Here is a 26945-nt window from a genome sequence, read left to right on the forward strand (position 1 = left end):
CTATAGATTCTACAGACATTAAAAGTATAATGAGGAAATGTGATGAACAATTTTATGTCAGTAAATTCAATAGGTGATAAGTGAAATTTATAAAACCATTGAAAGACATAAACTGCTTAGGTTGATAATTAATAATTGATAACCTGAATAGCCCCATATCTATTAAAGATACAGAATTGGAAGGGAGGGCCTTCCTGTTAAAAAAAAAAAAAAGGCAAAGCAAACCAAAAAACTCCAGACCTAGTTAGCTTCACTGGTGAAATTTGCAGAAGGTTTATATTAATAGAAGAAATAATGCCAACTCTACTTAAGCTCTTCCGGAACCCAGAAAAGGAAGAAGCACTTCCCAGTTCATTTAATTATTTCATAATTTTTTAAACACCAGATGGAGAACAGTGCTCTTATTACTTACAAGGCTCCCAAATCGAAATCATTGCCCAAGAACTCCTCCAGTAGACTTGTATCCAGGGCGGGGTTCCCCAGACTGCCATTGGCACCTTGAGCTGCAAAGGCAAATTGAAAATCTAGAGATTCATGAAGATTTCAGAATGGTTAATCACTAAAATTTCAAAGCAATTAAATGGCATAATGTATTTATTGAGAATGTGGTCTTCCTTCCATTCAAATATTTCCTTCAGAAGTCTTTTCAGACGTTACCCTCTTCCAGTAGCCTTCCTTGATCGCCCAAGGTTGGCTTAGGTGCCCATTTCTGTGTGCTTTCATTAACACCATGTATTTTGCCTTTTGTACTATTTTAATTGCTTGCATTTGTGTTTGTTTCTATATTTAAATTCTCTAACTTCGGGGACTGTGTCTTTCTTATTGTATCCACAAGTATCTATGGTATAAAAAAAAGAAAACATTTATTGGCTGGCTGGCTGGCTGGCTAGCTGGATGGATGGATGGATGGATGGATGGATGGATGGATGGATGGAAGGATTGATGATTGGTTTGTGGGCTGGACAGATTACTTCTAGTTAAGTCATCAAGAAGTTCAACATCCGGCCTGTGTTTTTGTCAGACTTCCCAAATATAACACAATAGTTCTGTCTTTTTCTGGATTTGCAAAATGAAAATGAGCTTATTGATTTCTTTCTGATCATAATAAAGATACTAGAATTTTTTTTAAATATAAAATATGTTTTAAAGAAGACAAAACAATCTTTCTTTATAGATAACATGGCTCTATACCTAGATAATTCAAGAGAAACAACTGACTACACAAGGAAATGATCAGAAAAGTCAATAAAGTACAGTTAAAATTAACTATAAAGACAAATTACTTCTGTATATACAAAAAATGACCTGTCAATCATCCAAATAAATATAATGGGGGGAAAAGAAGATTCCACTCAAAATAATGAAAAGCCTAAAATATCTAAACATATATTTGGGGACAATATATTTTTTAAAAAAAAGCTAAGAAACTCTATGAAGTAACATAAAAAGAAATTTGAATAAATGGAAAGGCCGTCATACTTAGACTAAAATAATCATTATCAAAGAGCTTTTACTAGACATTGTTTAGGATGCCTGCCAAATCCACAGTCATTTTCTAAGACATTTCCCCTTATAAAAAGTCTTGAGCAACCTTTACAAGTACCTGAATCAGAGAAAAAAGTCATTGGTTGGACAGTGACCAATTCAATTATTTCTCCTAAAATTTGAACTACTAAACTTTAAAGATGAAGTCACATAGTAGCTCTGGCAGAGGACTGGAGTGACAGTCTGAATATTTCTGCCAGTGCTTTACCCAGATCCCTCACCCAGGCGCTTCATGATTTGAGTGATGCGGGTTGTTTTCCTTTGACTCTCATCACATGACAAAGTCTTATATGCATGCAGTAAACCCTTTCAAATTGATTCGTATGTTATCTGAAATCAAATAATCCCCAAGGAAATTGTTCTGGAAATCTTCTGGAAAAGTAAATACAAAAAAATGACCAGAAAAATTATGGAGCAGGGGGGGAAATAAGTACTGAGAAATACACAGATGAACACGTCAAAGGAACACCATGAGTCCAGGATATATCAAGAAAGATTACATATGTATGGACTAAGTATATATATATTGTGTGTGCTAAGATGCTTCAGCCATGTCTGACTCTTTGTGACTCTAGGGCCTGCAGCCTGCTAGGTTCCTCTGTCCTTGGGATTCTTCAGGCAAGAACACTGGAGTGGGTTGTCATGCCCTCCTCCAAGGGATCTTCCCAACCCAGGGATCAAACCTGAGTCTCTTAAGTCTCCTGCATTGGCAGGAAGGTTCTTTACCACTAGCACAACCTGGGAAGCCTCATAATACATATTATATTTACATATATATATACACACACAACAGGTACATGATAAGCATATCCTTTGACACCAGTGAGGAAAGATTATTTAATATATGTTGTGGGGGAAATTGGTTATACATTTGGGAGAAAAAAACCTGAATTATTTTCTTGTTCCCACACCAAAATTCCAGATAGGTCAAATTTTTCAACATAAATAAATAAAAGCGTAGAAAGAAAACGTCAGTGACTATGCTTACGACCTTGAGATAAAGAAGGTTTTTTCAAGCATGGCACAAAAGTCAAAAATTATTTTTTTAAAAAGCCTTGATAAAATTTCATTATATACATGTTTTGTGCAGGGAAGAATTTTTAATGGTTTATTTTGAAATAATTTTTAACCTAAAGAGAAACTACAGGAATACTAAGAAAGTCACACATAACCTTCACTCACATTCATCAATTATTAACACTGTGCTGCATTTTCATTATTCTCTTTCTCTCTCTCTCTCTCTCACACACACAAACACACACAGATACACACCCACCTATACATATAATTTTGAATCACTTAAGAACAGGTGCCTTCATCCCTACTTCAGTATATCTTCCTCAGTATAACCATTATCTTCACAACCACAATTCAATTATCAAAATCATAAAACTTACCATTGATACAGTTTTATTATACAATCTATCTTACATGTTCAAATTTTGCCAATTGTCTCAATAAATGTCATTAACAGCATTTTTTCTGGTACATAATTAAATCCAGTGGAACATAATACATTTAGTTGTCATACCTCTATAGATATTTTTGAAGGGTATAGGCTAATTGTTTTATAGAGCGTGCTTCAATTTTGGTCTGCCTCATGTTTCTCAAAGTTAAATTCAAGTTTTGTGTGTTTGGCAAGAGGATTACATAAATGATATTATGTCTCTCTTAGTGCCTTATATCAAGAGGACCATAATGTCTCATTATTATTGATACTAATTTTCACCCCTTGGTTAAGGTACTACCTGCCAACTTTCTCCACTATAAAGTTACTACTGTTCTTTTCGTGATTTGTGGCAAAATACTTTGAAATTATGCAGATATTCTGTTCCTCATTAAATTTTTATCTAATAGTTTTAGTATCTATTGAAGATAATGAGCATTTTAATCCACGAAGAAAGTTAAAAACAAAATGAAGGAATATTTTCAATATACATGAAAAAGTAACTATCCATAATACCCAAAACATTCTTTCAAATCAATAAAGTAATAGCTATGCTTCAATAGAAAATAGTAAAAGACTTAAAGAGGCAGTTCATAAAATGAAAAATCAAATCGGTTAATAACTGCTCAAAATATATTAAACTTTACTAAGAAACAGATTTTAAAATATAAGAAAATTTTCTTTTTTCTTACAAAACTGGCATATATTCAAGGAGTTAATAAAATCCACTGTTAATGATGATAGAAATAAATGACCCTCTTATGTACTGCTAACAGGAATACATATTAAATAATCTATCTACAAAGAGCTAGCATATGTTTCAAAAAAACTGAATGTGCATTTATACTCTGATCCAGAAATTTCACTTAATACACTTATGATAATATACTTGCTATAATAATAAAAAATTGAGAATAGGTGACCATTAATTAACATTCATTTAATGAAATACTATGCAGTCATTTAATAAATTCTATAACATTTCAAGAGAAAGTAGGTTGCAAAATCTTTACCTACCCAATTTGTTTTTAAATATAAATGCAATAGACAGACAATTCCAAAATTTAAAAGTTTAGAGTATAAAGCCCCCATGACTTCCTCTTGAAAATAACTCCTTGACAGTGAAATTCCACCAAGCAAAAATGATTCAAAAGAAAGAACTCAGAAATACAGAAATTGAAGGGGGAAAACAATGACGAACATTGAATACAGGACTTAAACTGAATAGCTGAGGGAAATATGGTTAAAGATAAAAATGTAAAACTAATAAACCCTTAAAAAGGAAAAAATGTCAGCAACAAAGTTTACAAGATAGGGAGAGGGAATGGGAAGAGATGTGATGTCAATCCCTCTATTATTCATATCTCAGAGTTCATCTTCATTACTCTAAATCTCAACCATTGAGTAAAAAACTAACTGTTTCAGCTTTGTAATGACTTTTAAATCCTCTTTCTTAATCTTGGAAGAATCATTTAGAACTATCTCTAATAGTAAAGAAACAATTATTTAAATTCTATAATTCCTTCAGTTTCCCTTCAAGTTCTTTTTATCTTATTAAATTCAACTAAAATTAATATTCATATTATATTTACTATCAATATTTTATTTAGTACATGTGAGATAAGATCCATTTCTTACAAAATTATTTCTACCATCTATCTAGTTATCCATCCATCTATAGATATTCATAGAGAAGATGAAATAATATTCTACCACTATTGGCAGTAGGTAGGTGGTAGGATTTAGAGTGATTTATCATTTTTTAAAAAAAAATTCCTAGTACACACTTTGGAAAATTATTTTTCACTTTGCACAGTTTTGAATAAAATGATTTTCTAAAACAAGTGAGAAATAAATTGCTAAAATAGATAAAAACATAAAACCTAATCTGACCAAAAGCCCTGAAGTAAATAGAGAAACTTTCCACTCATGACTATCACGTTATACTTGCATAAAAGATAAAAATCCCAGTGGCATCATGAATTATGTTCTAAAACATGATAATTCCTCTGCCTGCCATTTTCACAATTCTGGAACATAAAGAAAGAAGAAAAGCATTCAAATATTTTGCATGAAGCCATCACAAAACTGATGCCAAAAGATGACAGAGATACATAAAGAAAAATACAGACTAATGTCATTTGTGACTATTATACCAAAATTCTAAATAAAATGCTATCAAAATGATTTAACATTTCTATTAAGAGAAAAATTCAAGAACCCAAAGGATAATTCAATATTGGAATTCATGTATCGAAGTTAAACTAGTATTTGACCTCAACTGAAATGTTAAAAAGGCATTTAACATTCATTATTGATTCCAATGAATACATGCTTAAGATTATATATACTTATATGCATACATATACATATATCTATTTCTCATATAGATAAATGTGATAAAAACCTATATTAAATAACATCATGTTCAATTGTTTAAGAAATTAGAACTATTTCCATTAATATTAGAAATGTATATATTAATTTTCCTGCTATTATGCAATAACAGCATCAACACTCCTGAATTAATCTATATCAATCACCCACAATTTAAAAAAAGTCTTAAAATGATTCTAAAGTGTATCTCAAAGAATAATAATGTAAAGATGCCCAGGAAAATAGAATAGAATCTGAAACAATTGGTATTCTTTTTGGCTTTTGCCAACAGTCGTAAACCAAAAGCTTTTTCTCTTATTGTGATGATATCTGAATCGGTTATAGATAATTTAATAAGATCTTTATTGAACGTTGCGGCCATTTCCCGGGTATAATTTCGGTATGCATTATTTCAGCTGTCTGTCCCACACACCAGTATCCCTTACGGAATCCAGTGCCTTGAATCCCTCCTAGGGGTAAGGTGCCTCGGTACTAGATCACTGCACTGGTTATACGAACTGTAGGAGGGCCATTTCATCCTCAGCTTTGGGCTTGCTAATTCACCCATGGCATTAAAACAAAATTTTAAAAACCTTAAGCACCTCACAAATGGGAAAAATTGATGGGTGCGGAGACAGGCAGAAGAGGGGGAGGGGGAAAGGGAAGAGACGAAAGAGATCCCCAGCTCCATTCAGTGACGTGAACTCAGAGGGAGATGGCCGGAAGATATCCCTAAAGGCTGCGATGGTCAGAAATGACCTCTTAGTGGGGCTTTGTCTGGAGCTAGACTTCAGAGAAAGGATAAGATGGAGATGAGAAGAGACTCATTCCTTCTCTCGTTGATTCAACCAGTACTTACTAAGCACCTGCTATGCGCCAAGCACTGTTCAAGGTTCTGAGAACACAGCCTTGAAAAAAATTAACCAGATCCACTCAGGAGGCTTGGATCCGAATGGAGGGGAAGACAGCAACAGTGGGGGAGGAGGTACATGACATATGAGAAACAATAAATAAACAGGATCTTTTTGGGTGGTGATGAAATAAAAATAGAGTGGTGTGATAGGCGGTTGGGGAAGGGGCTCCATTCAACCTGGAGGCTTTTCTCAGGAAGGCACCGGCTGTGCAGAGATTGAGGGCAGAGCATGCTAGGGAGACGGAACAGCCCTGCAAGAACCCAGGGGCTGGACTGAGATGGCTTGTCAGAGAAACAAACCATTCCAGTGTGGCCAGAGCTCAAGAGCACGGGGAGGAGGAAGCGAAGGTGCTCAAAGCAATGAGAAGCCTTTGGGAACGGAAATAACATGCTCTACATTTTTTTGTTTATTTATTTGTTTGGCTGCATTTGGTCTCAGTTGCAGCACACGAGATCTGCATTGTGTCACTGTGGGATCTTTCCTTGCCGCCCATGGACTCCCTCGTTGCCCCTGGAGCGCCCCGTAGTTGCCCCGTGGGCTTGGTTGCTCTGTGGCTTGTGGGATCTTCCCGGACCAGGGCTCGAACCCACATTCCCTGCATTGCACAGTAGAGTCTTAACCACTGGACCACCAGGGAAGTCTCGCTCTTCCTTTATAAAAAGTCACCCTAGTTGCTTTGCAGGAAAGGACTATCCAGGACAAGAACAGAAGAAGGGAAAGCAATTAAATGGCAAGGGTGGGCAATTAGCATTATTTCCAGTGTACAGAGAAGGCAACGTGATTACACAGGTTAACTAGCTCGCCCAGGGTCACACAGCTGTAAATGACTTGCAGGGACGCCAACAGGCCTGTGCTGATTCTTCAAAGTGTTCTCACTCCCACCCCCATCACTCCCACCCCGCCCTGTGTTCCTCCTCCCCAACAATGCCAGCCAACTGAGGGAAAGCAACTTGCTTTCAACTGGGCTTTGGTCAAGACAATTGCTAAGAGAAGCAGATGGAGGAAAAGATCTGTTTAGTTTCCCATTGAAGCCCCTGCTGGAGTCCCATCTGCTTTATACAGCACACCCTACCCCACCCCCAAACACATGCAACTCCCCACGTAGCAGTAGGAGGGGGCCCATAGATTCTCAGACCTGACCTCTGGGCTGCTTGCATTGCATCACCCACCCACCGCAACCTCCATCCCCAAAAATAAGAGATGGTCTACAGCATCCAGGACCTGCCTGGGTGGCTTGTCCAAATTTCTTACTGAACCAGGAGAGATGAACCCCAGGGTAGCTGGCTTTCTGTAGGACTCCAAAACCACAGCTGTGCTTTTCAGACCCGAAGGAAATTATTTCACAAGATAAATCCACAGTGTCAGATAAAATTGTTTCCAGGAGGCTTTACACACACAGGGCAACACTCAAATGGCTCTTCAAATAAATCACATGCTCTTAAAAATAATCACTTTGCTCTAAATGTCTTAAACGCTGGTTTATAACATCCAAACCTGCAAAGTGTGGGTTCTTGAGCATTCCACCCACTGTCAGGAAGGCTCACGTTCAAAGCTTGATGCCACCCTTTTCTATATTTCTCTCTGTGGCCTGGAAAGGCTGTCACTATCCTGCTCACAAAACAGAAACTGTCCAGGCCTCCAGGAGTCCCAGAGACCCACTCCCTTCATTGCTCTAAGGAAGCAAGGTCCTTCTTCACCCTAGCTCTCTGCCCCACTTCCAGGCACAGTGACAGCTGCAGGATGCTCACCCGTCCTGTTGCCCCTGGCCTTGGGCAGACAAGGAGAAAAACCTCAATCCACCAGGGATACCACAGACAAATCTAAGTTGCACCCACAAGACTCACTCATAAGCATGCATGTGCCTTTGGGGACACAGGGCTTCCCCAAAGGTATGAACAGGGTGCAAACAGCAAGGACCTCCCCTTCTGTTTCCCTCCCACCCACCCAGCCACCACCAACCAGTCCTGCGTAAGGACCCTTCTTGTTTCTACCCAAATGACCCCCTTCCATTATAACTCCCCCAAACCCAGGTGCCCCCTGTTCCTTTTAAACTGCTCTTTCACTCTTTGTCCCAAAACAGTGCTGCCCAGACTATTCAGACAACAGGGAAGGTGAAAAAATTTGTCTGTTAGGACAACTCTAGGATTTTTAATTTTTTTTTTTTTTTTTTTTTTTGGCTGCCCCGAGTCTTAGTTCCATCATTTGGGATCTAATTCCCTGACCAGGGATAGAACCAGAGGTCAAACCTGGGCCCCCTGCATTGGGAGCACAGTCTTAACCACTGGACTGCCAGGGAAGTCTCTCTAGGTTTTTTAAAGGCTCTAAACAGCGACCAGTGTTCCCGCCTCCCCCAGCCCCCACCTTGATTGCCCTTTGGACTTAAACATAGAGCCTCCCTCTGATGTACCAGTGCTCATGAGGAATCATAGTGTAAATGTTCGTGGATATGCCAAAGAAGAAGGAGGAGTGGGGGGCGGGGGAAGATGGAGGATAGGAAGAGAAACGAGACACTCATTTGCTTCAGGATGTGTGCTCGGTCCCTTGAGCCACCCCTTTTGCCTTCAGTCTTTCCCAGCATCAGGGTCTTTACCAAAGACTTGGCTCTTGGCACCAGGTGGCCAAAGTATTAGAGCTTCAGTTCCAGCACCAGTCCTGCCAATGAATATTCAGGGTTGATTTCCTTTAGGATTAGGTGGTTTGATCTCCTTGCAGTCCAAAGGACTCTCAAGAATAATAATAATAATAGAACAAAGGCAAAGAGCATTTACCTCAGGGAATTGTGAGGATTAAATGAGTTAATGCATATAAAGGTATGCAGCATAGTTCCCAGCTCAATAAATACTGTCCTTTGTCATAATCATCCATTGCTGTGCTCAAGAAGTTCATAACCCAGTGAGAAAGACTGACATGAAAGTCCACCATAGCAGCTTGATGCAGCAACTGAGTGTCACAGGGCATTACAGGTCACCTAAATGACTCAACAGGAGTAAAAAGGTGCCAGGGAAATCTTCCAGTAATAGGGGTCCATGAAGCTGGAACTGTTAGCAGCTAAGCAAATCCTGGGGCTTTGAATGACATGAGATTCTTTCTTTAATGTTCCTTACTGACATTATTTTTTAAATTAATTTTTATTGGCATATAATTGCTTTACAATATTGTGTTAGTTGCTGCAGTGCAGCAAAGTGAATCAGCTGTGTGTATACACATATCCCCCCTCTTTTGGATTTCTTTCCCATTTAGGTCACCATAGAGCATTGAGCAGAGATCCCTGTGCTATGTAACAGGTTCTCATTTGTTGTTGATACGTATCATGTTTAGTCACGAAGCTGTATCTGACTCTTTGTGACCACATAGGCTGTAGCCCACCAGGCTCCTCTGTCCATGGGATTCTCCAGGCAGGAATACTGGAGTGGATTGTCACTCCCTTCTCCAGGAAATCTTCCCCACCCAGGATTGAATCCGGGTATCCTGAATTGCAGGCAGATTCTTTATCATCTGAGCCACCCGGGAATGTCAATCCCAATCTCCCAGTTCATCTCACCCTCCATTATCCCCTTGGTATCCATAAGTTTGTTCTCTGCATCTGTGGATGACATGAAATTCTGATCTGGTGCCATGGAGATGGGGTCGGGAGAGTGGAGGAGTGTGCAGTGGTATGCTGGAGCCAGCTTGCACAAGCTTGGGCACATCTCTTCCCAATTCCATATTTAGAGTCTAGTAACTTGAAATTCGGAGAAGGCAATGGCACCCCACTCCAGTACTCTTGCCTGGAAAATCCCAAGGATGGAGGAGTCTGGTGAGCTGCAGTCCATGGGGTTGCTGGGAGTTAGACCCGACTGAGCGACTTCACTTTCACTTTTCACTTTCACGCATTGGAGAAGGCAATGGCACCCCACTCCAGTGTTCTTGCCTGGAGAATCCCAGGGACGGGGGAGCCTGGTGGGCTGCCGTCTATGGGGTCGCACAGAGTCGGACACGACTGAAGCGATTTAGCAGCAGCAGCAGCAGCAGCAACTTGAAATTGGCGGTAGTGGGAAGATTTACACCGTGGAAATTGGCAAACATTACAACTTGAGGAATTTTCTCCAAAGGTTTGTTAAACATTTACCAGCACACCCCTGGATGTGCGTAGTATTGGGGAAAAGAATCCCACTGGATTTAGTTACCGATTGGATCTTCCCATCTCTGTTCTGGTGGCTGGTTGGGAGGTGGTGTTGGTGCCTTGAAATAGGAAATGGAAGAGCACTGGGTGAGGAGCCTGGGGAGGAGCTGGAGGGGTTCATCCACTCCAGGCCATGTGGTGCCAACCCTGAGAAGTGATCTGCAGGGCACTGCCCCAGGAAAACCTCCACCTAATGACCTAGAATCCTGGGAGTCTCCCCAGCCTTCCTTGTACAAATAGTCCTGCATTGATCCAGGAAGAAAGAAGCTAATCAGTTCTTTCAGGTGGCGGTAACATGGCCCAATGTTGAAAGCAGTCACCCAATTAAAAGACTGTCTCTGAACTTTAACATGATATGAATCACCTGAAATTTATGTGTCTGATAATGAAAGATAAAATGAAAACCTTTATTTAACTTGAGTAAATAAGTGGATCAAGCACATTGTGTAACAGGATGGCAATGCCCACATAGCTTTTAAGAAACTGTCATGGATGCAACATTCTAGAAAGGATTGCTGAACACTTGGCTGTTGGCCTCTGAGAACAGCAGATTATCCAGGAGGCTGCATGTGTCCAATAAGAACTGGTCCTGTGGATGGACTTCATCTGCTTTCCTGACTAAATTAGGAGCCTGTGCATGGAAGTGTATATCTTGATTTCAATTAGACACTTAACAAAAATTCTTAATTCACTCCACCAATAACAAATATTTTAATAAAGTGTGTGTGCTAGGCAGTGGGATATAACCATGAATGACACTCAATCTTACCCTCGAGCCAGGGAATGAGAGCATAGACAGTAAAAAGGCAGGATTAAGGGTGATACATAAAGCCCAAGAGACATATAGGAATGCCTCTCCCATGCAGCTGGGGGAAGGGCAGTCAAGGATGGCTATACTTGTAGGTCAAACACAGAAAGTTAGAGGAAATTACATTAGAATTGGGTGAATTTGTATCCGGGAGAACAACTGACCTCCAGCATGCTAACCCAGAGAAAATCCTAAAATTTACTGTAAAAATGACTCTGCTCTTATCCTTCTCAATAAGGGTATTTGTAATTTGAACAAGTATAGAAAAGGCAAACCTGCCACATATACAGATGGCCCAAAGGAGATGAGCAAGGTGCAAATACAGTATAAAGGAGTCAGGTCACTAGAGATAGTCATACTGAGTGAGTGAAAGTCACTCAGTCATGTCCGACTCTTTGTGACCCCATGGACTATACAGTTCATGGAATTCTCCAGGCCAGAATACTGGAGTGAGTAGCCTTTCCCTTCTCCAAGGATCTTCCCAACCCAGGGATTGAACCCAGGTCTCCTGCATTGCAGGCAGATTCTTTACCTGATGAACCACAAGGGAAGACAGAAAAAGATAAATATTATATGATATTGTTTATATGAGGAATTTTTAAAAATGGTGCAAATGGTTCAGTTCAGTTCAGTCACACAGTCATGTGCAACTCTTTGCAACCCCATGGACTGCAGCACACCAGGCTTCCCTGTCCATCACCAACTCCCAGAGCCTACTCAAACTCATGTCCATCATGTCAGTGATGCCATCCAACCATCTCATCCTCTGTCTTCCCCTTCTCCTCCTGCCTTCAATCTTTCCCAGCATCAGGGTCTTTTCCAGAGTCAGTTCTTTGCATCAGGTGGCCAAAGTACTGGAGTTTCAGCTTCAGCATCAGTCCTTCCAATGAATATTCAGGACTGATTTCCTTTCAGATTGACTGGTTGGATCTCCTTGCAGTCCAAGGTACAAACGGACTTATGTACAAAGCAGAAATAATAGAGTCACAGATGTAGAAATCAAACTTATGGATACCAAGGGGGAAAGTGAGAGGATGGATGAATTGGGAGATTTATATACACAGTTCTATATACAAAATAGGTAACTAATAAGAATCTACTGTATATTACAGGGAACTCTATTCAGTACTCTGTAATGGCCTATATGGAAATAGAATTTTAAAAGAATGGATACGTATTTATGTACAACTGATTCACTTTGTTGTTCAGCAGAAACTAACAGAGCATTGTCAATCAACTACACTCCAATTTAAAAAATGGTCAGTCAGACTCTACTACAAAGCTACAGTCATCAAGACAGTACAGTACTGACACAAAGACAGAAATATAGATCAATGGAACAGAATAGAAAGCCCAGAGATGAATCCATGCACCTATGGGCACCTTAGCTTTGACAAAGGAGGCAAAAATATACAATGGAGAGATGACAACCTCTTTAACAAGTGGTGCTGGGAAAACTGGTTGACCACCTGTAAAAGAATGAAACTAGAACACTTTCTAACACCATACACAAAAGTAAACTCAAAATGGTTTAAAGATCTAAATGTATGACCAGAAACTATAAAACTCCTAGAGGAAAACATAGGCAGAACACTCTCTGACATAAATCACAGCAAGATCGTCTATGACCCACCTCCCAGAGTAATGGAAATAAAAGCAAAAATAAACAAATGGGACCTAATTAAACTTAAAAGCTTTTGAAAAATGAAGGAAATTATAAGCAAGGTGAAAAGACCATCTTCAGAATGAGAGAAAATAATAGCAAACAAAGCAACTGACAAAAAATTAATCTCAAAAATATACAAGCAGCTCCTGCAGCTCAATACCAGAAAAATAAATGACCCAATCAAAAAATGGGCCAAAGAACTAAACAGACATTTCTCCAAAGAAGACATACAGGTGGCTAACAAACACATGAAAAGATGTACAATATCACTCATTATCAGAGAAATGCCAATCAAAACCTCAATGAGGTACCATCTCATGCCAGTAAAAATGGCTGCTGTCGAAAAGTCTACAAGCAATAAATGCTGGAGAGGGTGTGGAGAAAAGGGAACCCTCTTACACTGTTGGTGGGAATGCAAACTAGTACAGCCGCTATGGAGAACAGTGTGGAGATTCCTTAAAAAACTAGAAATAGAACTGCCATATGACCCAGCAATCCCACTGCAGGGCATACACACCAAGGAAATCAGAATTGAAAGAGACACGTGCACCCCAATGTTCATCGCAGCACTATTTACAATAGCCAGGACACAGAAGCAACCTAGATGTCCACCAGAAGACGAATGGATATGAAAGTTATGTCTCATATACACCATGGAATATTACTCAGCTATTAAAAAGAATGCATTTGAGTCAGTTCTAATGAGGTAGAAGAAACTGGAGCCTGTTATACAGAGTGAAGTAAGTCAGAAAGAAAAACACCAAAACAGTATATTAACGCATATATGTGGAATTTAGAAAGATGGTATAACGATGACCCTATATACGGGACAGCAGAAGGGACACAGATATAAAGAACAGACTTTTAGACTCTGTGGGAGAAGGTGAGGGTGGGATGATTTGAGGGAATAGCATTGAAACAGGTACATGACCATATGTGAAACAGACCACCAGTCCAAGTTTGATGCCTGAAACAGGGCCCTCAAAGATGGTGCACTGGGACAGCCCAGAGGGATGGGATGGGGAGGGAGGTGGCAAGGGGGGTTCGGGACGGGGGGACACATGTACACTCGTGGCTGATTCATGTCAGTGTATGGCAACAACCACCACAATATTGTAAAGTAATTAGCCTCCAATTAAAATAAATTAAATTTATTTAAATTAAAAAAAATTCAGGTCAAATCTCAGCAAGTGGATTGATGGCTGACTCTGACAAGATGAAATTTAGCAGGTTAAGCATTCAGCTTTCCATTGATTTTTTTCCATTATGTAAACATGAGATAGGGAAACCTGAATTTTGAGTAAATAGATGATAGAGACATCAATTTAGTCTTGTCATCACGGAGAAGTATTGGGAAAACAAAGAAACAAATTTCCTCCTGAAATCATTGAGGACAGAACTGGGCGCGTAGGTCCCTGTTCCTCTAGGCACAGGTCCAGTCTTAATGACCTGGGCCCCATACCTTAAGAGGAATGTCCACAAATAGTCGGATGTCTGAATGAGAGCCAATAGTGAGAAAGAATCATAAGTCAAGCTACATACGAGATGATCAATGGAGAAAAATATGAATAATAATAGTAAAACTTGGTAAATTTGCTGAGCACATTTTATGGATCCATACCATGCGAAGAATTTTGCATTTACTTTCTCACTCATTCCAAGCAATAATTTTATTCTGTCAGATAGGTACAAGTATTATTCCTGTTTTTCAGAAGAGCAAATAAGTCTCAGCAAACTTAAGTAACTTGCTCAAGTTGCAATAACACAGTTGTCATTGCAAGGGTTCTTTTTTCATTGCAGGGGTCCTTATTTCAGTGTCTTCTACTATAACATAACATACATGTTCCTGAACAAACTTGCTTTCTGCAAAATCATGCGAAATAATGAATGAATAGGGGATAAACCACTCAAAAGCTAATAAAAACAATAACATTCCTAGTAAAAATTTAAAGGACACATCAAGTTATAATTCATATAGTGAAGTACTTCAGAAAACATAGGGATTTACCCTTTATAAAAAGGTTGTTAGAAGGAAGAGCTGTGGCTACTGAATGTTGAGGGAAGAGAAGAGGGAGGAGGCAAATGAAATTAGGATAACTGGTTTACATCACCTGCATCAGTGCCTACGCTTCCTGGGTTCAAGGACTCTGCTTTGTCTGAACACATTAAGCTTCTGTAGGAGGAAAAAAGGTAAGAGTGTCTGCTGTTTGTACCTTAGAAATACAGTTCTTTTCAGCATTAACATTGTTACAGTTCCACGTGACTATGTCCTGAATTGCTTTTTTCACAAACTCAGTGTTGTGCAGTGTAAATAATAAATGATGGCTGATGGGTTCAGCACCTTTGGAGATCTGTCTTTGTGGCACAGCTTCTGGGTGAATCATCTGACAATTCACAGGATTTAAGGTAGGAGAAGGAACTGGTCTGTCTACTCAGTTTTCATGACAGTATTTCAGTGTCTTCACTAGCTGATTATCAAGTTCAGACTTCTCCTTTAAAATGAATTATTAGAAATATAAATTAAGCAAGATCCTCTGGCCTTTCTGGGAGCCTGGGGATCCATTTTTCCAGGAGCCTTCCAGCCTTTCAGCATGAGTATTAAACTTTCATGCTGTCTCCATTTTCTCAATAGCACATACTAATGTTAATACATACAGGGAAAAATAAAACACAATCAGCATGTTAACCATACTAATTTAACTGTGGAAGACAAGTTTGGGAAACAGAAACTGATCACATTTCTTTTAAGTAGTGTAGGAATACACCAAGGACTCTCTTTTATGTCCAAGATTTGAAGAATTATTGTTGTGGTTTATTCCATGTGTGCATGCATACTCAGTCATGTCCAGCTCTTTGCAACCCTGGGGCCTGTAGCCTGCCAGGCTCCTATGTCCGTGGAATTTTCCAGGTAAGAATACTGCTGTGGGTTGCCATTTCCTCCTCCAGGTGGTCTTCCCGGCCCAGGGATAGAACTTGTGTCTCTTGCATCTCCTGAATTGGCAGATTCTTTACCAGCTAGGCCACCTGGAATTCCCAGTTTGTTCTATTAGAAAGTCTAATTCTACCGAGGGTGAAAATAGAGGAGGCAGGGAAGGCAGAAGGAAGAAGGAGCTGGAGAAGGATGAGGAGGAAGACACCCCAAAGGAAGCAGAGCCAAAGTGGGGATGCCCACCCACAGTCAACAGGAGGGTTGACTCATCTATAAATCAATGCCCCCTGGGCCTACACTGCACAGATTCAGGAAAATGTGACCAGGAAGCTGCTTGTCCTGTGGCTTTCAGTGATCCTGCGTCAGCGGAGCCTTCCCTCCCGCCAACCCAGACAGAGGGGACAGCATGCAGAGCACTGGCTGAGGGCCGAGTCTTCAGCCAAGTGCAGGACAGACTCGTGTCCTCTTCAATGCAAGAAACAAAGGAGAGAACTCCTGAAGACTTACGATCCTGAAGAGCGATCAGGCTCAGATTTATTTATTGATTTGGCAAATATGGTCGAATGCCCAGTACTGTGCCAATCCCCAGCTGCCGAGGCTATAGGAATGAATGAGACATAGTTCCTTACAACCAGGAGTCCACAGGAGATAGACACAGAAAAAGGCAATCCAGGCTTTGGAGGGTGAAATGCAAAGTGCCCTGGAATACATGGGAGCCCTGACGGGTGGATACTGAAGCAGGGACCTGCCGTTAGCCAGGTGAATGAGAAGGGGGAGGGTGTTCCAGAAGGGGGGAGCCGCATGTAACCTGGAGGTAAGAAAAGCAGGAACTTTGGAAAATCACAAGTCAGTCAGACTTGGGTTAAATTCCAGTTCTTGAACCTCTTTGGGCCTGTTTTCTTATCCAAAAAAGAAGATGGGTTTTACCACCTTACAGTGTCACTTGCAAACTAAAAGTGATAACATATATAATCCTACTACAAACAGACTGTACTCGGGCTCCCCTGAACTTTTCTCGATGAGGTCTGTTTCCACATTTCTCTCTTCATTTTACAGTTTTAGCAAGAATCCTGATAAATCCGTTTAACCAGAATCCCTTGTCCTTCTTATCTGATCACCCTCAATGTCAATCCAGCCCCTCATCCTCCACCATCCCCCAGGTCACCATCTGACCACCCAGCCTACTCTCAGGAAGAATCTCCTTAGGTCAGTTTATGAACAATCTCCCCCCTTACCCTGCTCCCTGACTATAAATTCCCACTTGCTCTATTAGGAGTTGAGCTCAATCTCCTTCCCTCACTGCAAAATTCCACCCCAGTGGTTATTACTTGCTATAACAGCCCTTCTCTTAAACAAAGTCCTCCTTTATCATGCTTTCTGCTTCCCAACTGGCCCACTGGTAAAGAATCTGTCTGCCAAAGCAGGAGACAAGGGTTTGATCTCTGGGTTGGGAAAATCCCTTGAAGAAAGAAATAGCAACCCACTCCAGTATTCTTACCTGGCAAATCCATGGACAGAGGAGCCTAGCAGGCTACAGTCTATGAGATTGCGAAAGAGTCAGACATGACTTAGAGACTAAGCAACGATATCATGCTTTAACAAGAGGCATTGAATTTTTTTTCTTTAATACTACTAGTGTTTGACACATAATGAATATTCTTTCCCTTCCAATCCCTTCTCTGTTCCTCATCCCCATCCCCAAACACAGGATTTATGTAACTTGATAAATTTGTTTCAAAGCAACAAGATTCTCTAATCCACCAGGAAAGGAAAAAAGAGGATCTTTGTGTCCACATTTTGCCTTTATAGAGTCTCACACACAGAATGCATATGGAGCAAGAGGAGTAAAATTCCCAATAATGCTTTTTCACTATTTAATATGCATAATGAGACAAATAGCCATGCAAATTTAAAAAGCTATTTCCACATATACTTTATAAGCTTTTAAAAATATAAATTTTACTAGAGTATTTTACAGGATATTATACTTTTTAATTCATTTTGGATTTCTAACCTTTACTTACTAATTATCTACATGTAAAAACAATAGAAGTAACTAAAACTTTGAAACCTTTCAAAGACGTAGAGAATACAATTTTGTTATGGGAAGCTCAAAGCCAGCTTCTCACACCCTGCCAATCCATGGCTGAATAACCTGTTTGAGGCCAGTGGTTACAAGGTCAGCAGATAACATTTTTCATATGTATTTTACAGTGCCACAGCCTTTTCCAAAAGACAACCAAGAGATCAAAGAGCCAGTTTTCTTACAGGGAGAGCATCACAGAACAGAAGTAAAATGAAACAACTTCTCTCCTGAAAGTGAATTTGCAGTGCCCCAACTTCAGAACTTCTTCCAGATTTATTATGAAGTTAGCATAAATGCTTTAGACCACTCAAGAACAGACAATAATAACAATCTATTCCTTTCAGCTTTGATTCTATCCCCAATCAAGGAATGTCCACAAAACACAAATATGGCATTGTTTCATTATTCTGTTTTTTTTTTTCTAAAAAATGTTGATTTCAAAATCAACATGGAAAAGCTGAACCTTTTGCAATAAAAGGAACTACTCAGTACTTTGTCCTTTGTTGCTTGGCAACTAAAGGCTATAAATGGATTTTATGATTATAAAGGCTCTGGAATTAATGTGAACATGTAAAAGTTGTAATAACTCCACGAGGACAAAAGTATTCCTTTGAAAAAAATGTATGTAGGTTTTACTCATTCTTGTTTCAAAATAAATAGAACAATTTGTTCACACTTGTAAATGCTATAATTAAAAATCAATAACTATCATTTACCTCATTATTTCAATATTTTATCATTAATGCTCACAGCCCCAAGAGGTAGGTGTTATTATCCCCATTTCACAGATGGAGAAAACTGAAACTTTAAATGTTAATTTAGGGGTGATCCCTCGTGGTCCAATGGCTAAGACTCTGAGTTCCCAATGCAGGGGGCCTGGGTTCAATCCCTGGTCAGAAAACTAGATCCCACATGCCACAACTAAGAGTTCACATGCCACAACTAAAGACCTCACATGCTGCAATGAAGATGAAGATCCTGCTTGCCTCAGCTAAGAACTGGCACAAGCAAATTTTTTTAAAAAGTTGAGATGACTTTAAAAAAATAAAAAATAAAGAGCATAGATAGTATGATCCTAATAAACATACTCCAAGATCAACACCAAAATGTGAAGAGCTGTTATCACTAAATGGTGTGATTTACAGTGATAACTATTTCTTGTTTTGGGTTATCTGTCTTTCCCACAACTGTCCATGTATTCAATGTTTAGCTCCCAAGACATTGTGGAGTCTTCCAGAAGGTGACTTCTAACTCCCAAGTTGAGAAGTTTGACATCAGTAACACCGAAGAAAGTGGTGGAGTCTCTGCTCAGGAGCATTTGTCTGAGCAATTTTGTTCCAGGATTCCCTAGAGTTGCTAATGACGCTGGCACGTCTCAAATGTGGGATATGTGTGGTGACAGAAGTTAGCTCTGACCTAGTTACAGCACATTTTAAATTCTAATAAAATCGCCTTCACCTTGGGGATCCCAGCATGAAAGAATAAAGGATTTTTTTTCTTAATGGCAACAAGCCCATACCTCTTTGTTCTGGATGCTTCATGATAAGGTAACATAATTTCTAACCACCTTCCAGCATCAGATAGAAGTGTTCAGATAATTATAAGCTGCTTGCATTATCTTCTTGTCCTTGATGTGTTCTTGTTCCCAGTCTCCTGAAAAGTCTATACTGTTTCCAAACAGAAACAGAGGCAATCTCATCAATAAACAAGGAGCTCCTATCTCTGTGGGATAATTTCAGAGATACTAGGATGCAACATGATGTCTAAAATTCCACCATTAGAGATCAACCAAACCTACCCTTAGAGAAGGTAATATTTTTGATTCATTTGATCAGAACAAATGTGTTCTATGAAAGTACATTGGATACAAAACACTTCAGAGATGTCAGGTGGCATCAGATCTTTTGCCATTTGTACCTTCTGTGCAAGCTCAAGTTTTATTTGGACAGAAGGAAGAGGGAATAAGGATGCTGGTTTGTGAGAGGTGAGAAGGCAGTGGTCCTAAAGTGAATGAAAGACAAAGATTGAGAGACTGGTCAAAGACACCCCTTACCTGCAAGACTCGTCCCCAGGGCCAGCCCTCTACACTGCATTCAGTTGCTCAGAGCTTCTGATTCCGACCACAGGAATTCAGAAACATCAACCAATCAGAGGTGGTTTCACTTTTGGAGGAGTAATATACAGGAATCACTTACGACATTTATGACTTTACCTTTGGTAATAATGGAATCTGAGGCTTTCCACTGACTGGCAGCACTTCATACAATCTGCCTGTCTTATTCACTGAACCTTTATTATGCTGTGTGTGTTAGTCAGTCAGCTGGGCCTGACTCTTTGCGACCCCATGGACTGTAGCCCACCAGGCTCCTTTGTCGACGGGATTTTCTAGGCAAGAGTACTGCAGTGGGTTGCCATTCCCTTCTCCAGAGGATCTTCCCAATTCAGGGATCAAACCCGCATCTCCTGCATAGCAAGCAGATTCTTCACCATATGCTAGTTTTTCTTCTTCTCATATCTGAACTTACTAGATGCTCCTACCCTATTGAGTAGAACTGTCGTCATCCATTTATTCTCTAAGTATTTCTGTCTACTGTACACTGACACCATATAGGCACTTTTCCAAGCTACATTTCTCTTGTCTTAACAATTCTCCCAATGCGTTGGAGACTTGATGCCTTTCTAGATGCAGTCTATCTGGGGTGAGTCACTGTGTTTTTGCTCCAGAGTTTTCAGCATTTTCTTCACTTTCAAGAAAACTTAGCTTCTCCATAATACTCTTGTACAACTCATGGGTAGCAGATGTTTTTGCCTAAATCCCTACCACCCTACTTTAATAATAGCTAATTAGAAATTTAAATCTTAAGCAGAGAGAGGAGGGCAGAAAATATCCTGCTGCTTGTTTGACGGCAGCTTCCTGAAGGGCCCGTTCCTCCTCTTTGATCTCTGGAGCTGTTCAGTGCTTCCTGCCCGTCCACAGTTTCTGGTTCTAGGAGGTACCTTTCAACCCTCAAATTTCAATAGGTGCGTAGGAGTTTCTTCAGCTAGTTTCCATCGTCTGCTTTTCCATGTGATTCACTCTTAGGAGAGTCAGCCCTCCATGTCTGAGTCACACATTTGCAGATTTCAACCAACCAAGGATGGAAAATATTTGGGAAAAAAGATCCCAGAAAGTTCCACAAAGCAAAACTTGATTTTGCCACATTCTAGAAATGACTCACATAGTATTTACCTTGCACTGGGTATTATAAATAATCTAGAGACTATTTAAAGTATGATGTACATAAGTTAATATGCAAATACTACTGCCATTTTATATAAGGGACTTGAGCATTTGTGGATTTTGGTATCAGAGGGGCTGGATATTGAGGGACAACTGCATGTAGTTTTCCCATTTCTGCTCAGTCAGGGCAGGAATCTCCTCTTTATTTCATGATAAGCCAACAAGAATTTGAGAACCTACTTCCAGACCCTATGAAGAAGATGAGCTAAGCATCTTCTCACCAACTTAGAAAATTTCTTCTTAAAGATTAAATTAATGAACTATAAAATATTCTCAAATTAGCTTTTATAAACTAAAATCTACTTTAGAATAATTTTCTTTTTCTTCATTTGCATGAAAAGTAATTCTCAAATTAGCTTTTATAAACTAAAAGGTAGTTTAAAATGATTCCCATGGGAAATAAAAGATGAATCCTAATATCACAGTAGTCCAAAAGAAATACCCATAGGGAAACAAATTTAGAATGTAAGGTCACAGCTATCAAAATAAGTGAAGTAAACTGAGGGATGGGATCTAACATACTTTATTTTATATTCCTTTTTTAACCAGGGGGTTGTAAGAATTAAATGAGACAATGGTGTAAAGTGAATGGAATAGTACTTAATGCCTAGTAAATGTTCAGTAAACATTATTAATCTGGTTTGAATTTAAGGTAAAACAAAATCTAAGTTAACTAACTTAAAACTTGGCAAGTGTTAAAGGATATATATTTTTAAAGACAAAATCATGACTTATACAAATAAAAGATGAACACATATCAAAGATTTTTATTTACTTAATTAAGGAAATTAAGATGTTACAACTGGTTCAAGGAATATTGAAACAGCAGATCTAGATCTAGGTATCTAGAAAGATGAACCAAGATAGATAGATGGATAGATACATAGATCTATATAGGCATGTAGATAGATAAGCAGATAGATAATCTAAGTCTAGCTATGCTATGGAATGAATGTAATAATAATTGGAAGCCTGGGTTTTACAGAAACTGTTGTTGTTTAGTCTCTCAGTTGTGTCTGACTACTTCTGCAACCCCACGGACTGTAGCCTGCCAGGCTCCTCTGTCCATGGGATTTCCCAGGCAAGAATATTGGAGCGGGTTGCCATTTCCTACTCCACTGAAACTCTACTGAAACTATTGATCCCCAGAAGGAGATAATTGATTTACATATCTATAGACAAAATTCATTGCATTGATATCAATCATCTACAATTTACAGAGTTTCAGAATAGCTCTAAAACAGTAAAAGGTGAAAATCCCAGAGAATTTGATAGCCCAGAGGACATGATGCAGCCATAGTTTTCTGTGGAAGATACCTAGTAATTTTTTTTTCATCCATGTCAATGTCTTTTACAATTTTTCTTTATACAAAAAAGAAACTCTAACAGAAGAGTTTTGCAGAATTAAACTCAATGCCCTTTATTTAAGATAACATATGACATAGTACATTCCAAGTTTGAAGTACTGAGATAACAAAGAAGAAACTAAAAATCTCAATATTCCTACTGCTAAGAGATAGCTACTGCTAATACTTGTCATGCAATCATCCAGTTGTTACCAAGTATATGTGTGTGTGTGTATATAGTATATGTGCATCCATATGTGTATATACAGTAACTCTTTTCAGGTCAGTTTAAATAAACTCTGTTCTAGAAATATATAAATATATAATTATAATATACCAATTTTAACCCATGTTTCTGCTTTATATCATTAACATTTTCCTTATCATCATCATTTTTACTAGCTACAAAATATTCATTATATAAAAGAACTATAATATATTTAACTAGTTCACCACTAATTTAAGTTGTAATCAATTTTTGGTTGTTATACATAAAATAATGTGCCTCTCCTCTGACAACTTTTCTCTTGTAATGGTATCAACTTTATTTAAAAAAACAAATATTTCACATAATATCTGAGCTTCCAGTGGATGTTGGGATCCCTGGAGAATGTGATCCACCTCTTCTGCTTTAGTTGATGGGCCTACTTATTGCATCATTGGCAGGCAATAAAATGAGGCTTGCCAGTTGCCTAGAACCACTCTTTGTTCTTGTCATTTTCCTGAGACACACAGTAAAGATTTAGCATAATCAGCATGAACTCTGATGTTCAAGGTCATTTAATTCACAATGATATTGTCAGTCCAGATACTTTTTACTACATAAGTGTTCATAAGGAAAAATATATTATTTAGGATTCAGTTTATTAGAATGAAGAGTTTGAGGAAACAAAACATTAGCTTTCAGGTGGGTAACAAATTAAGAAAACTTTTCTTGTTTTTCAGACCTTGGTTTTTTTATATGAGATTGCACTTAATTGGAAGGTGATATATAAACAGGAGAACAACATATAGCTGGCCCTCCTCATGAGAATATCATATCCAGTTTTGCTGTCCTCATTCTAAGGAATATTTGAGAAAGGAAATCATAACCTAAGGGAAATTCTTCAAAGCCCTACAGGCTTTCAAAGAGGTGATTGTTGGACTTGGCACACAGTCAGTAATCGATATTTGCTGAATAGGTAATAAAAAATTGACAACCAACACTGTGACATTCAAGGGGAGGGGGGTCACTTAAATTAGTACTTCTATTTTTTATTTCAAAGTTCACCATCTTTTCAATCTATTCATTCAGAGATAATGTAAGAAAACACTGACCATTTTATTCTCTTTCCATGGAGAAATTACTCCTCCCTAGTTAAAAAGTCTCCAAAAGGAGCCTGAGTTCAGTTTGGGCTAAGAAAGATACAATAATAATAATCAGATTTTTGTAACCAGCTATAGAGAGGATCTGTGGAAACTATATCTCCAAAGACTTCAGAAAATAGCCTGAACAAGGACAACACAGTGACCCTATAGGTATGACAGGACTACTAAAAAACAGAAGGTAGACCAGATGAACTTTTCAGGTCTTCTCCAGTTCTGGAATGAAGCTAGGTAGATTTTGTGCTTTTATAAAATGAATGATTTCTCTAAAATAAAACAGATATAACTGTAGCTCGGAGCTTGCTACTCTATTCAAATGAATGTTGCATATGATATAAAATCAGGCAACAACAATTAAGCCACATTATTATACCTACTGTGTGACCCAAGTGGACACATTGACTTGGCCACTGTCAGAGATAGAACACAATGAGATAGACTCTAGAGCTAGAATAACACAATACTTCTCTAGGTCCTATATTTTTCTTACCCCATCTGGCAAAATTCAAGCCATTGGACCTATTGTACTATGCTAATGCCTTCTGATAGTGACCTAGAATCTCACGGTTTCTTTGGTAGAAACACTCTTTAGCGTTTGACACAATATGGTCATTCAACCTTTAAACGTCTAGTATTTGTCAGGCACTTTACTAATCACAAGAAATGCCAAAAGCACTTTCTCAATATGCTGCTAACTGCCCTTGGGATTCTGTGAGCGAGCAGGTCTGCCCTCAATTATTCTCATACTCTCTCCTGGGAAATACTTGGAAATGTGCAAAAGCTCTGGCCACATTTCCTGTTCCACGGAAGTCTGAGCATGGCTAACTGATAAGGAACTCTAGCTGCACTAGTGTGCAGCCTCCCGGGGCTCCCTAAAAGATGTCACAAGAAGGCAAGGCCTTGCTGACATTTTCAGTGGACCCATCATGAGAATATCAACCCAACTGACTATGAGAAGTGCTACCGACATTTCAGGTTTTCAGGAAAAAAGAAAATCTGTGAAACCATGTCATATAGTAAGCCTCCCCTTGGGGAAAAAGATACTTACCCTCAAAAACAAACCATCATTCAATAGTTATATATTTTTTAAGTGTTGCGAAAAACACAGATGCGAATGGGAAGAGGTGCTTCTTTGCTGTTAGGCTGTTTTATATTTAATTATACTGAGAGAAAAATTGTCTTTAGTAAACTTTTGCATTTTTGTTGTGCTATATTCAATAATTTTAGAAGTAAGAAAAATCTAGCTTTATGAAACACAGGGATTGGGAAAAAAAATCTAGCAAAGGACAGGGACAAATTCTAGTAACATAGGAATGCTGACATCTTGATTCTTTTAATAACCAACCTATAAGAGGGAAATCCTGAATTTTTAAAAATCACTGATTTTTTGCTACAAACACAACAAACAAACCTGAACTTCTGACTTTAGAACAGTTAGTACAATTGTATTTCTTTGAGAGTCAAGTTTAAGTGAATTCCAAAAAGGTAAAACAGTGATGTAAGCAATGTCGTCTCCCAGGTGTTGAGAACAGGCCTCTTACCTTCAAAGAACTGCTGGAGGGCCTCGTTTTCGCCTACCACATCCATGGTACTGACGTCCTGGTTGTCACTTCCTCATGGAACAACTAGCAGATCTCAGGAACGAAGTGCTCTCTGCTTGGCTCAAAGCCTATGAATGCTCTTGAAAAGTTTTCATTTTCTTTTTATTGGAGTGAAGCATCTCTTCAGCCATTGAACTGTGCCCAAAAAGATGGTCAAGTTTTCAAATGTGACTATAAAGCCAGAAGGATATGCAAGCATGCAGAACGAAAATTCATGAAGAGGGAAGTGGTAGCAAGTCCATCTATCTTACTAAAGGGAACTGCTTCTACTCTGCCTTTCGTCTTTGTTTTAAAGACCTTTGTCCTCAGTGACACAGGTAATTACATAAATGGGCAATAAATACATAGTCTTATCTCCTATGTGTCCTTTTACACCAATATATTTATATCTCTGCCTCTATCAACCAGATCAATTTAGCTACAACTAAGCAAAGATACAGTTGTTTTTTCTTTTTACCTAAAGAAAGGGGACAAATCAATATAATCACTTTTATAGACATGAAGACTTGTGAAAAAGAAAAGTTAGGGTTTGTTAAATATTTCCAAATCTACCCACAGTGCAAACTTAAATTCCTTAATACACACGTAGTCCATTTCCTCCAGCTTATTTCCTTTGAAAGTATAAGCCATAAAATATGAGAAGTCCCTCTAATGACCAATAGAACTTTATTTCTGGTTTTCTAATTCTTACAACTAAGTACATGACTGACTGTTAGCTGGTTTTATTCCTAAATATAAAGTTATACCCAAATAACTGTTTTGTTTTCATTGCTTAGCTATTAACTTATCTATTACGAAACAAAAAAGAATACAGTTAGGAAATTAAACCAGGTCTTTTGGCTTCGTCCTTTTTCTCTAAGTTTATTTGGAAAGTTTTTAAACTATAGAAAAACTGAAAGAATAGTACAATGAAGTACCCTATATTCTTCAGCTAGATTTAGTAATTACCAATATTTTCCCTTATTGTTCACTTAAGAAAGGCCTCTTAAGGGAACAATGCAAAGAAACAGAGGAAAACAATAGAATAGGAAAGACTAGAGATCAAGAAAATTCAAGATCTAATTCAAGAAAGTTAGAGATACCAAGGGAACATTTCAGGCAAAGATGGGTAAAAGGACAGAAACGATACGGACCTGACGGAAGCAGAAGATACTAATAAGAAGTGACAGGAACACACAGAAGAACTACAGAAAAAAAAAGTCTTAATGACCCAGATAACCACAATGGTGTGATCACTCACCTAGAGCCAGACATCCTAGAGTGTGAAATCAAGTGGGCCTTAGGAAGCATTACTGTGAACAAAGCTAGTGGAGGTGATGGAATTCCAGCCGAGCTATTTCAAATCCTAAAAGATGATGCTGTTAAAGTGTTGTACTCAATATGCCAGCAAATTTGAAAAACTCACCAATGGCCACAGGAC

General features: G+C 38.7%; 1 protein-coding gene across 2 annotated transcripts in view; it reads right to left on the reverse strand.

Annotated features, from left to right (window-relative positions):
* MYRFL (myelin regulatory factor like) overlaps positions 1 to 25795 on the reverse strand; it is a 121998-nt gene extending 96203 nt beyond the window's left edge. For both annotated transcript variants that reach the window (XM_070454606.1, XM_070454605.1), the window contains exons 1-2: positions 25466 to 25795; positions 413 to 503 (exon numbers count right to left, since the gene is read on the reverse strand). In XM_070454606.1, the coding sequence (XP_070310707.1) occupies positions 413 to 503; positions 25466 to 25511 (137 nt within the window). In that variant the 5' untranslated portion in view covers positions 25512 to 25795. The remainder of the gene's footprint in view (positions 1 to 412; positions 504 to 25465) is intronic.
* Between the last annotated feature and the right edge of the window lie 1150 nt (positions 25796 to 26945).

This window comes from Odocoileus virginianus, chromosome 24 (assembly GCF_023699985.2).
Source record: "Odocoileus virginianus isolate 20LAN1187 ecotype Illinois chromosome 24, Ovbor_1.2, whole genome shotgun sequence".
Taxonomy (NCBI): domain Eukaryota; kingdom Metazoa; phylum Chordata; class Mammalia; order Artiodactyla; family Cervidae; genus Odocoileus; species Odocoileus virginianus.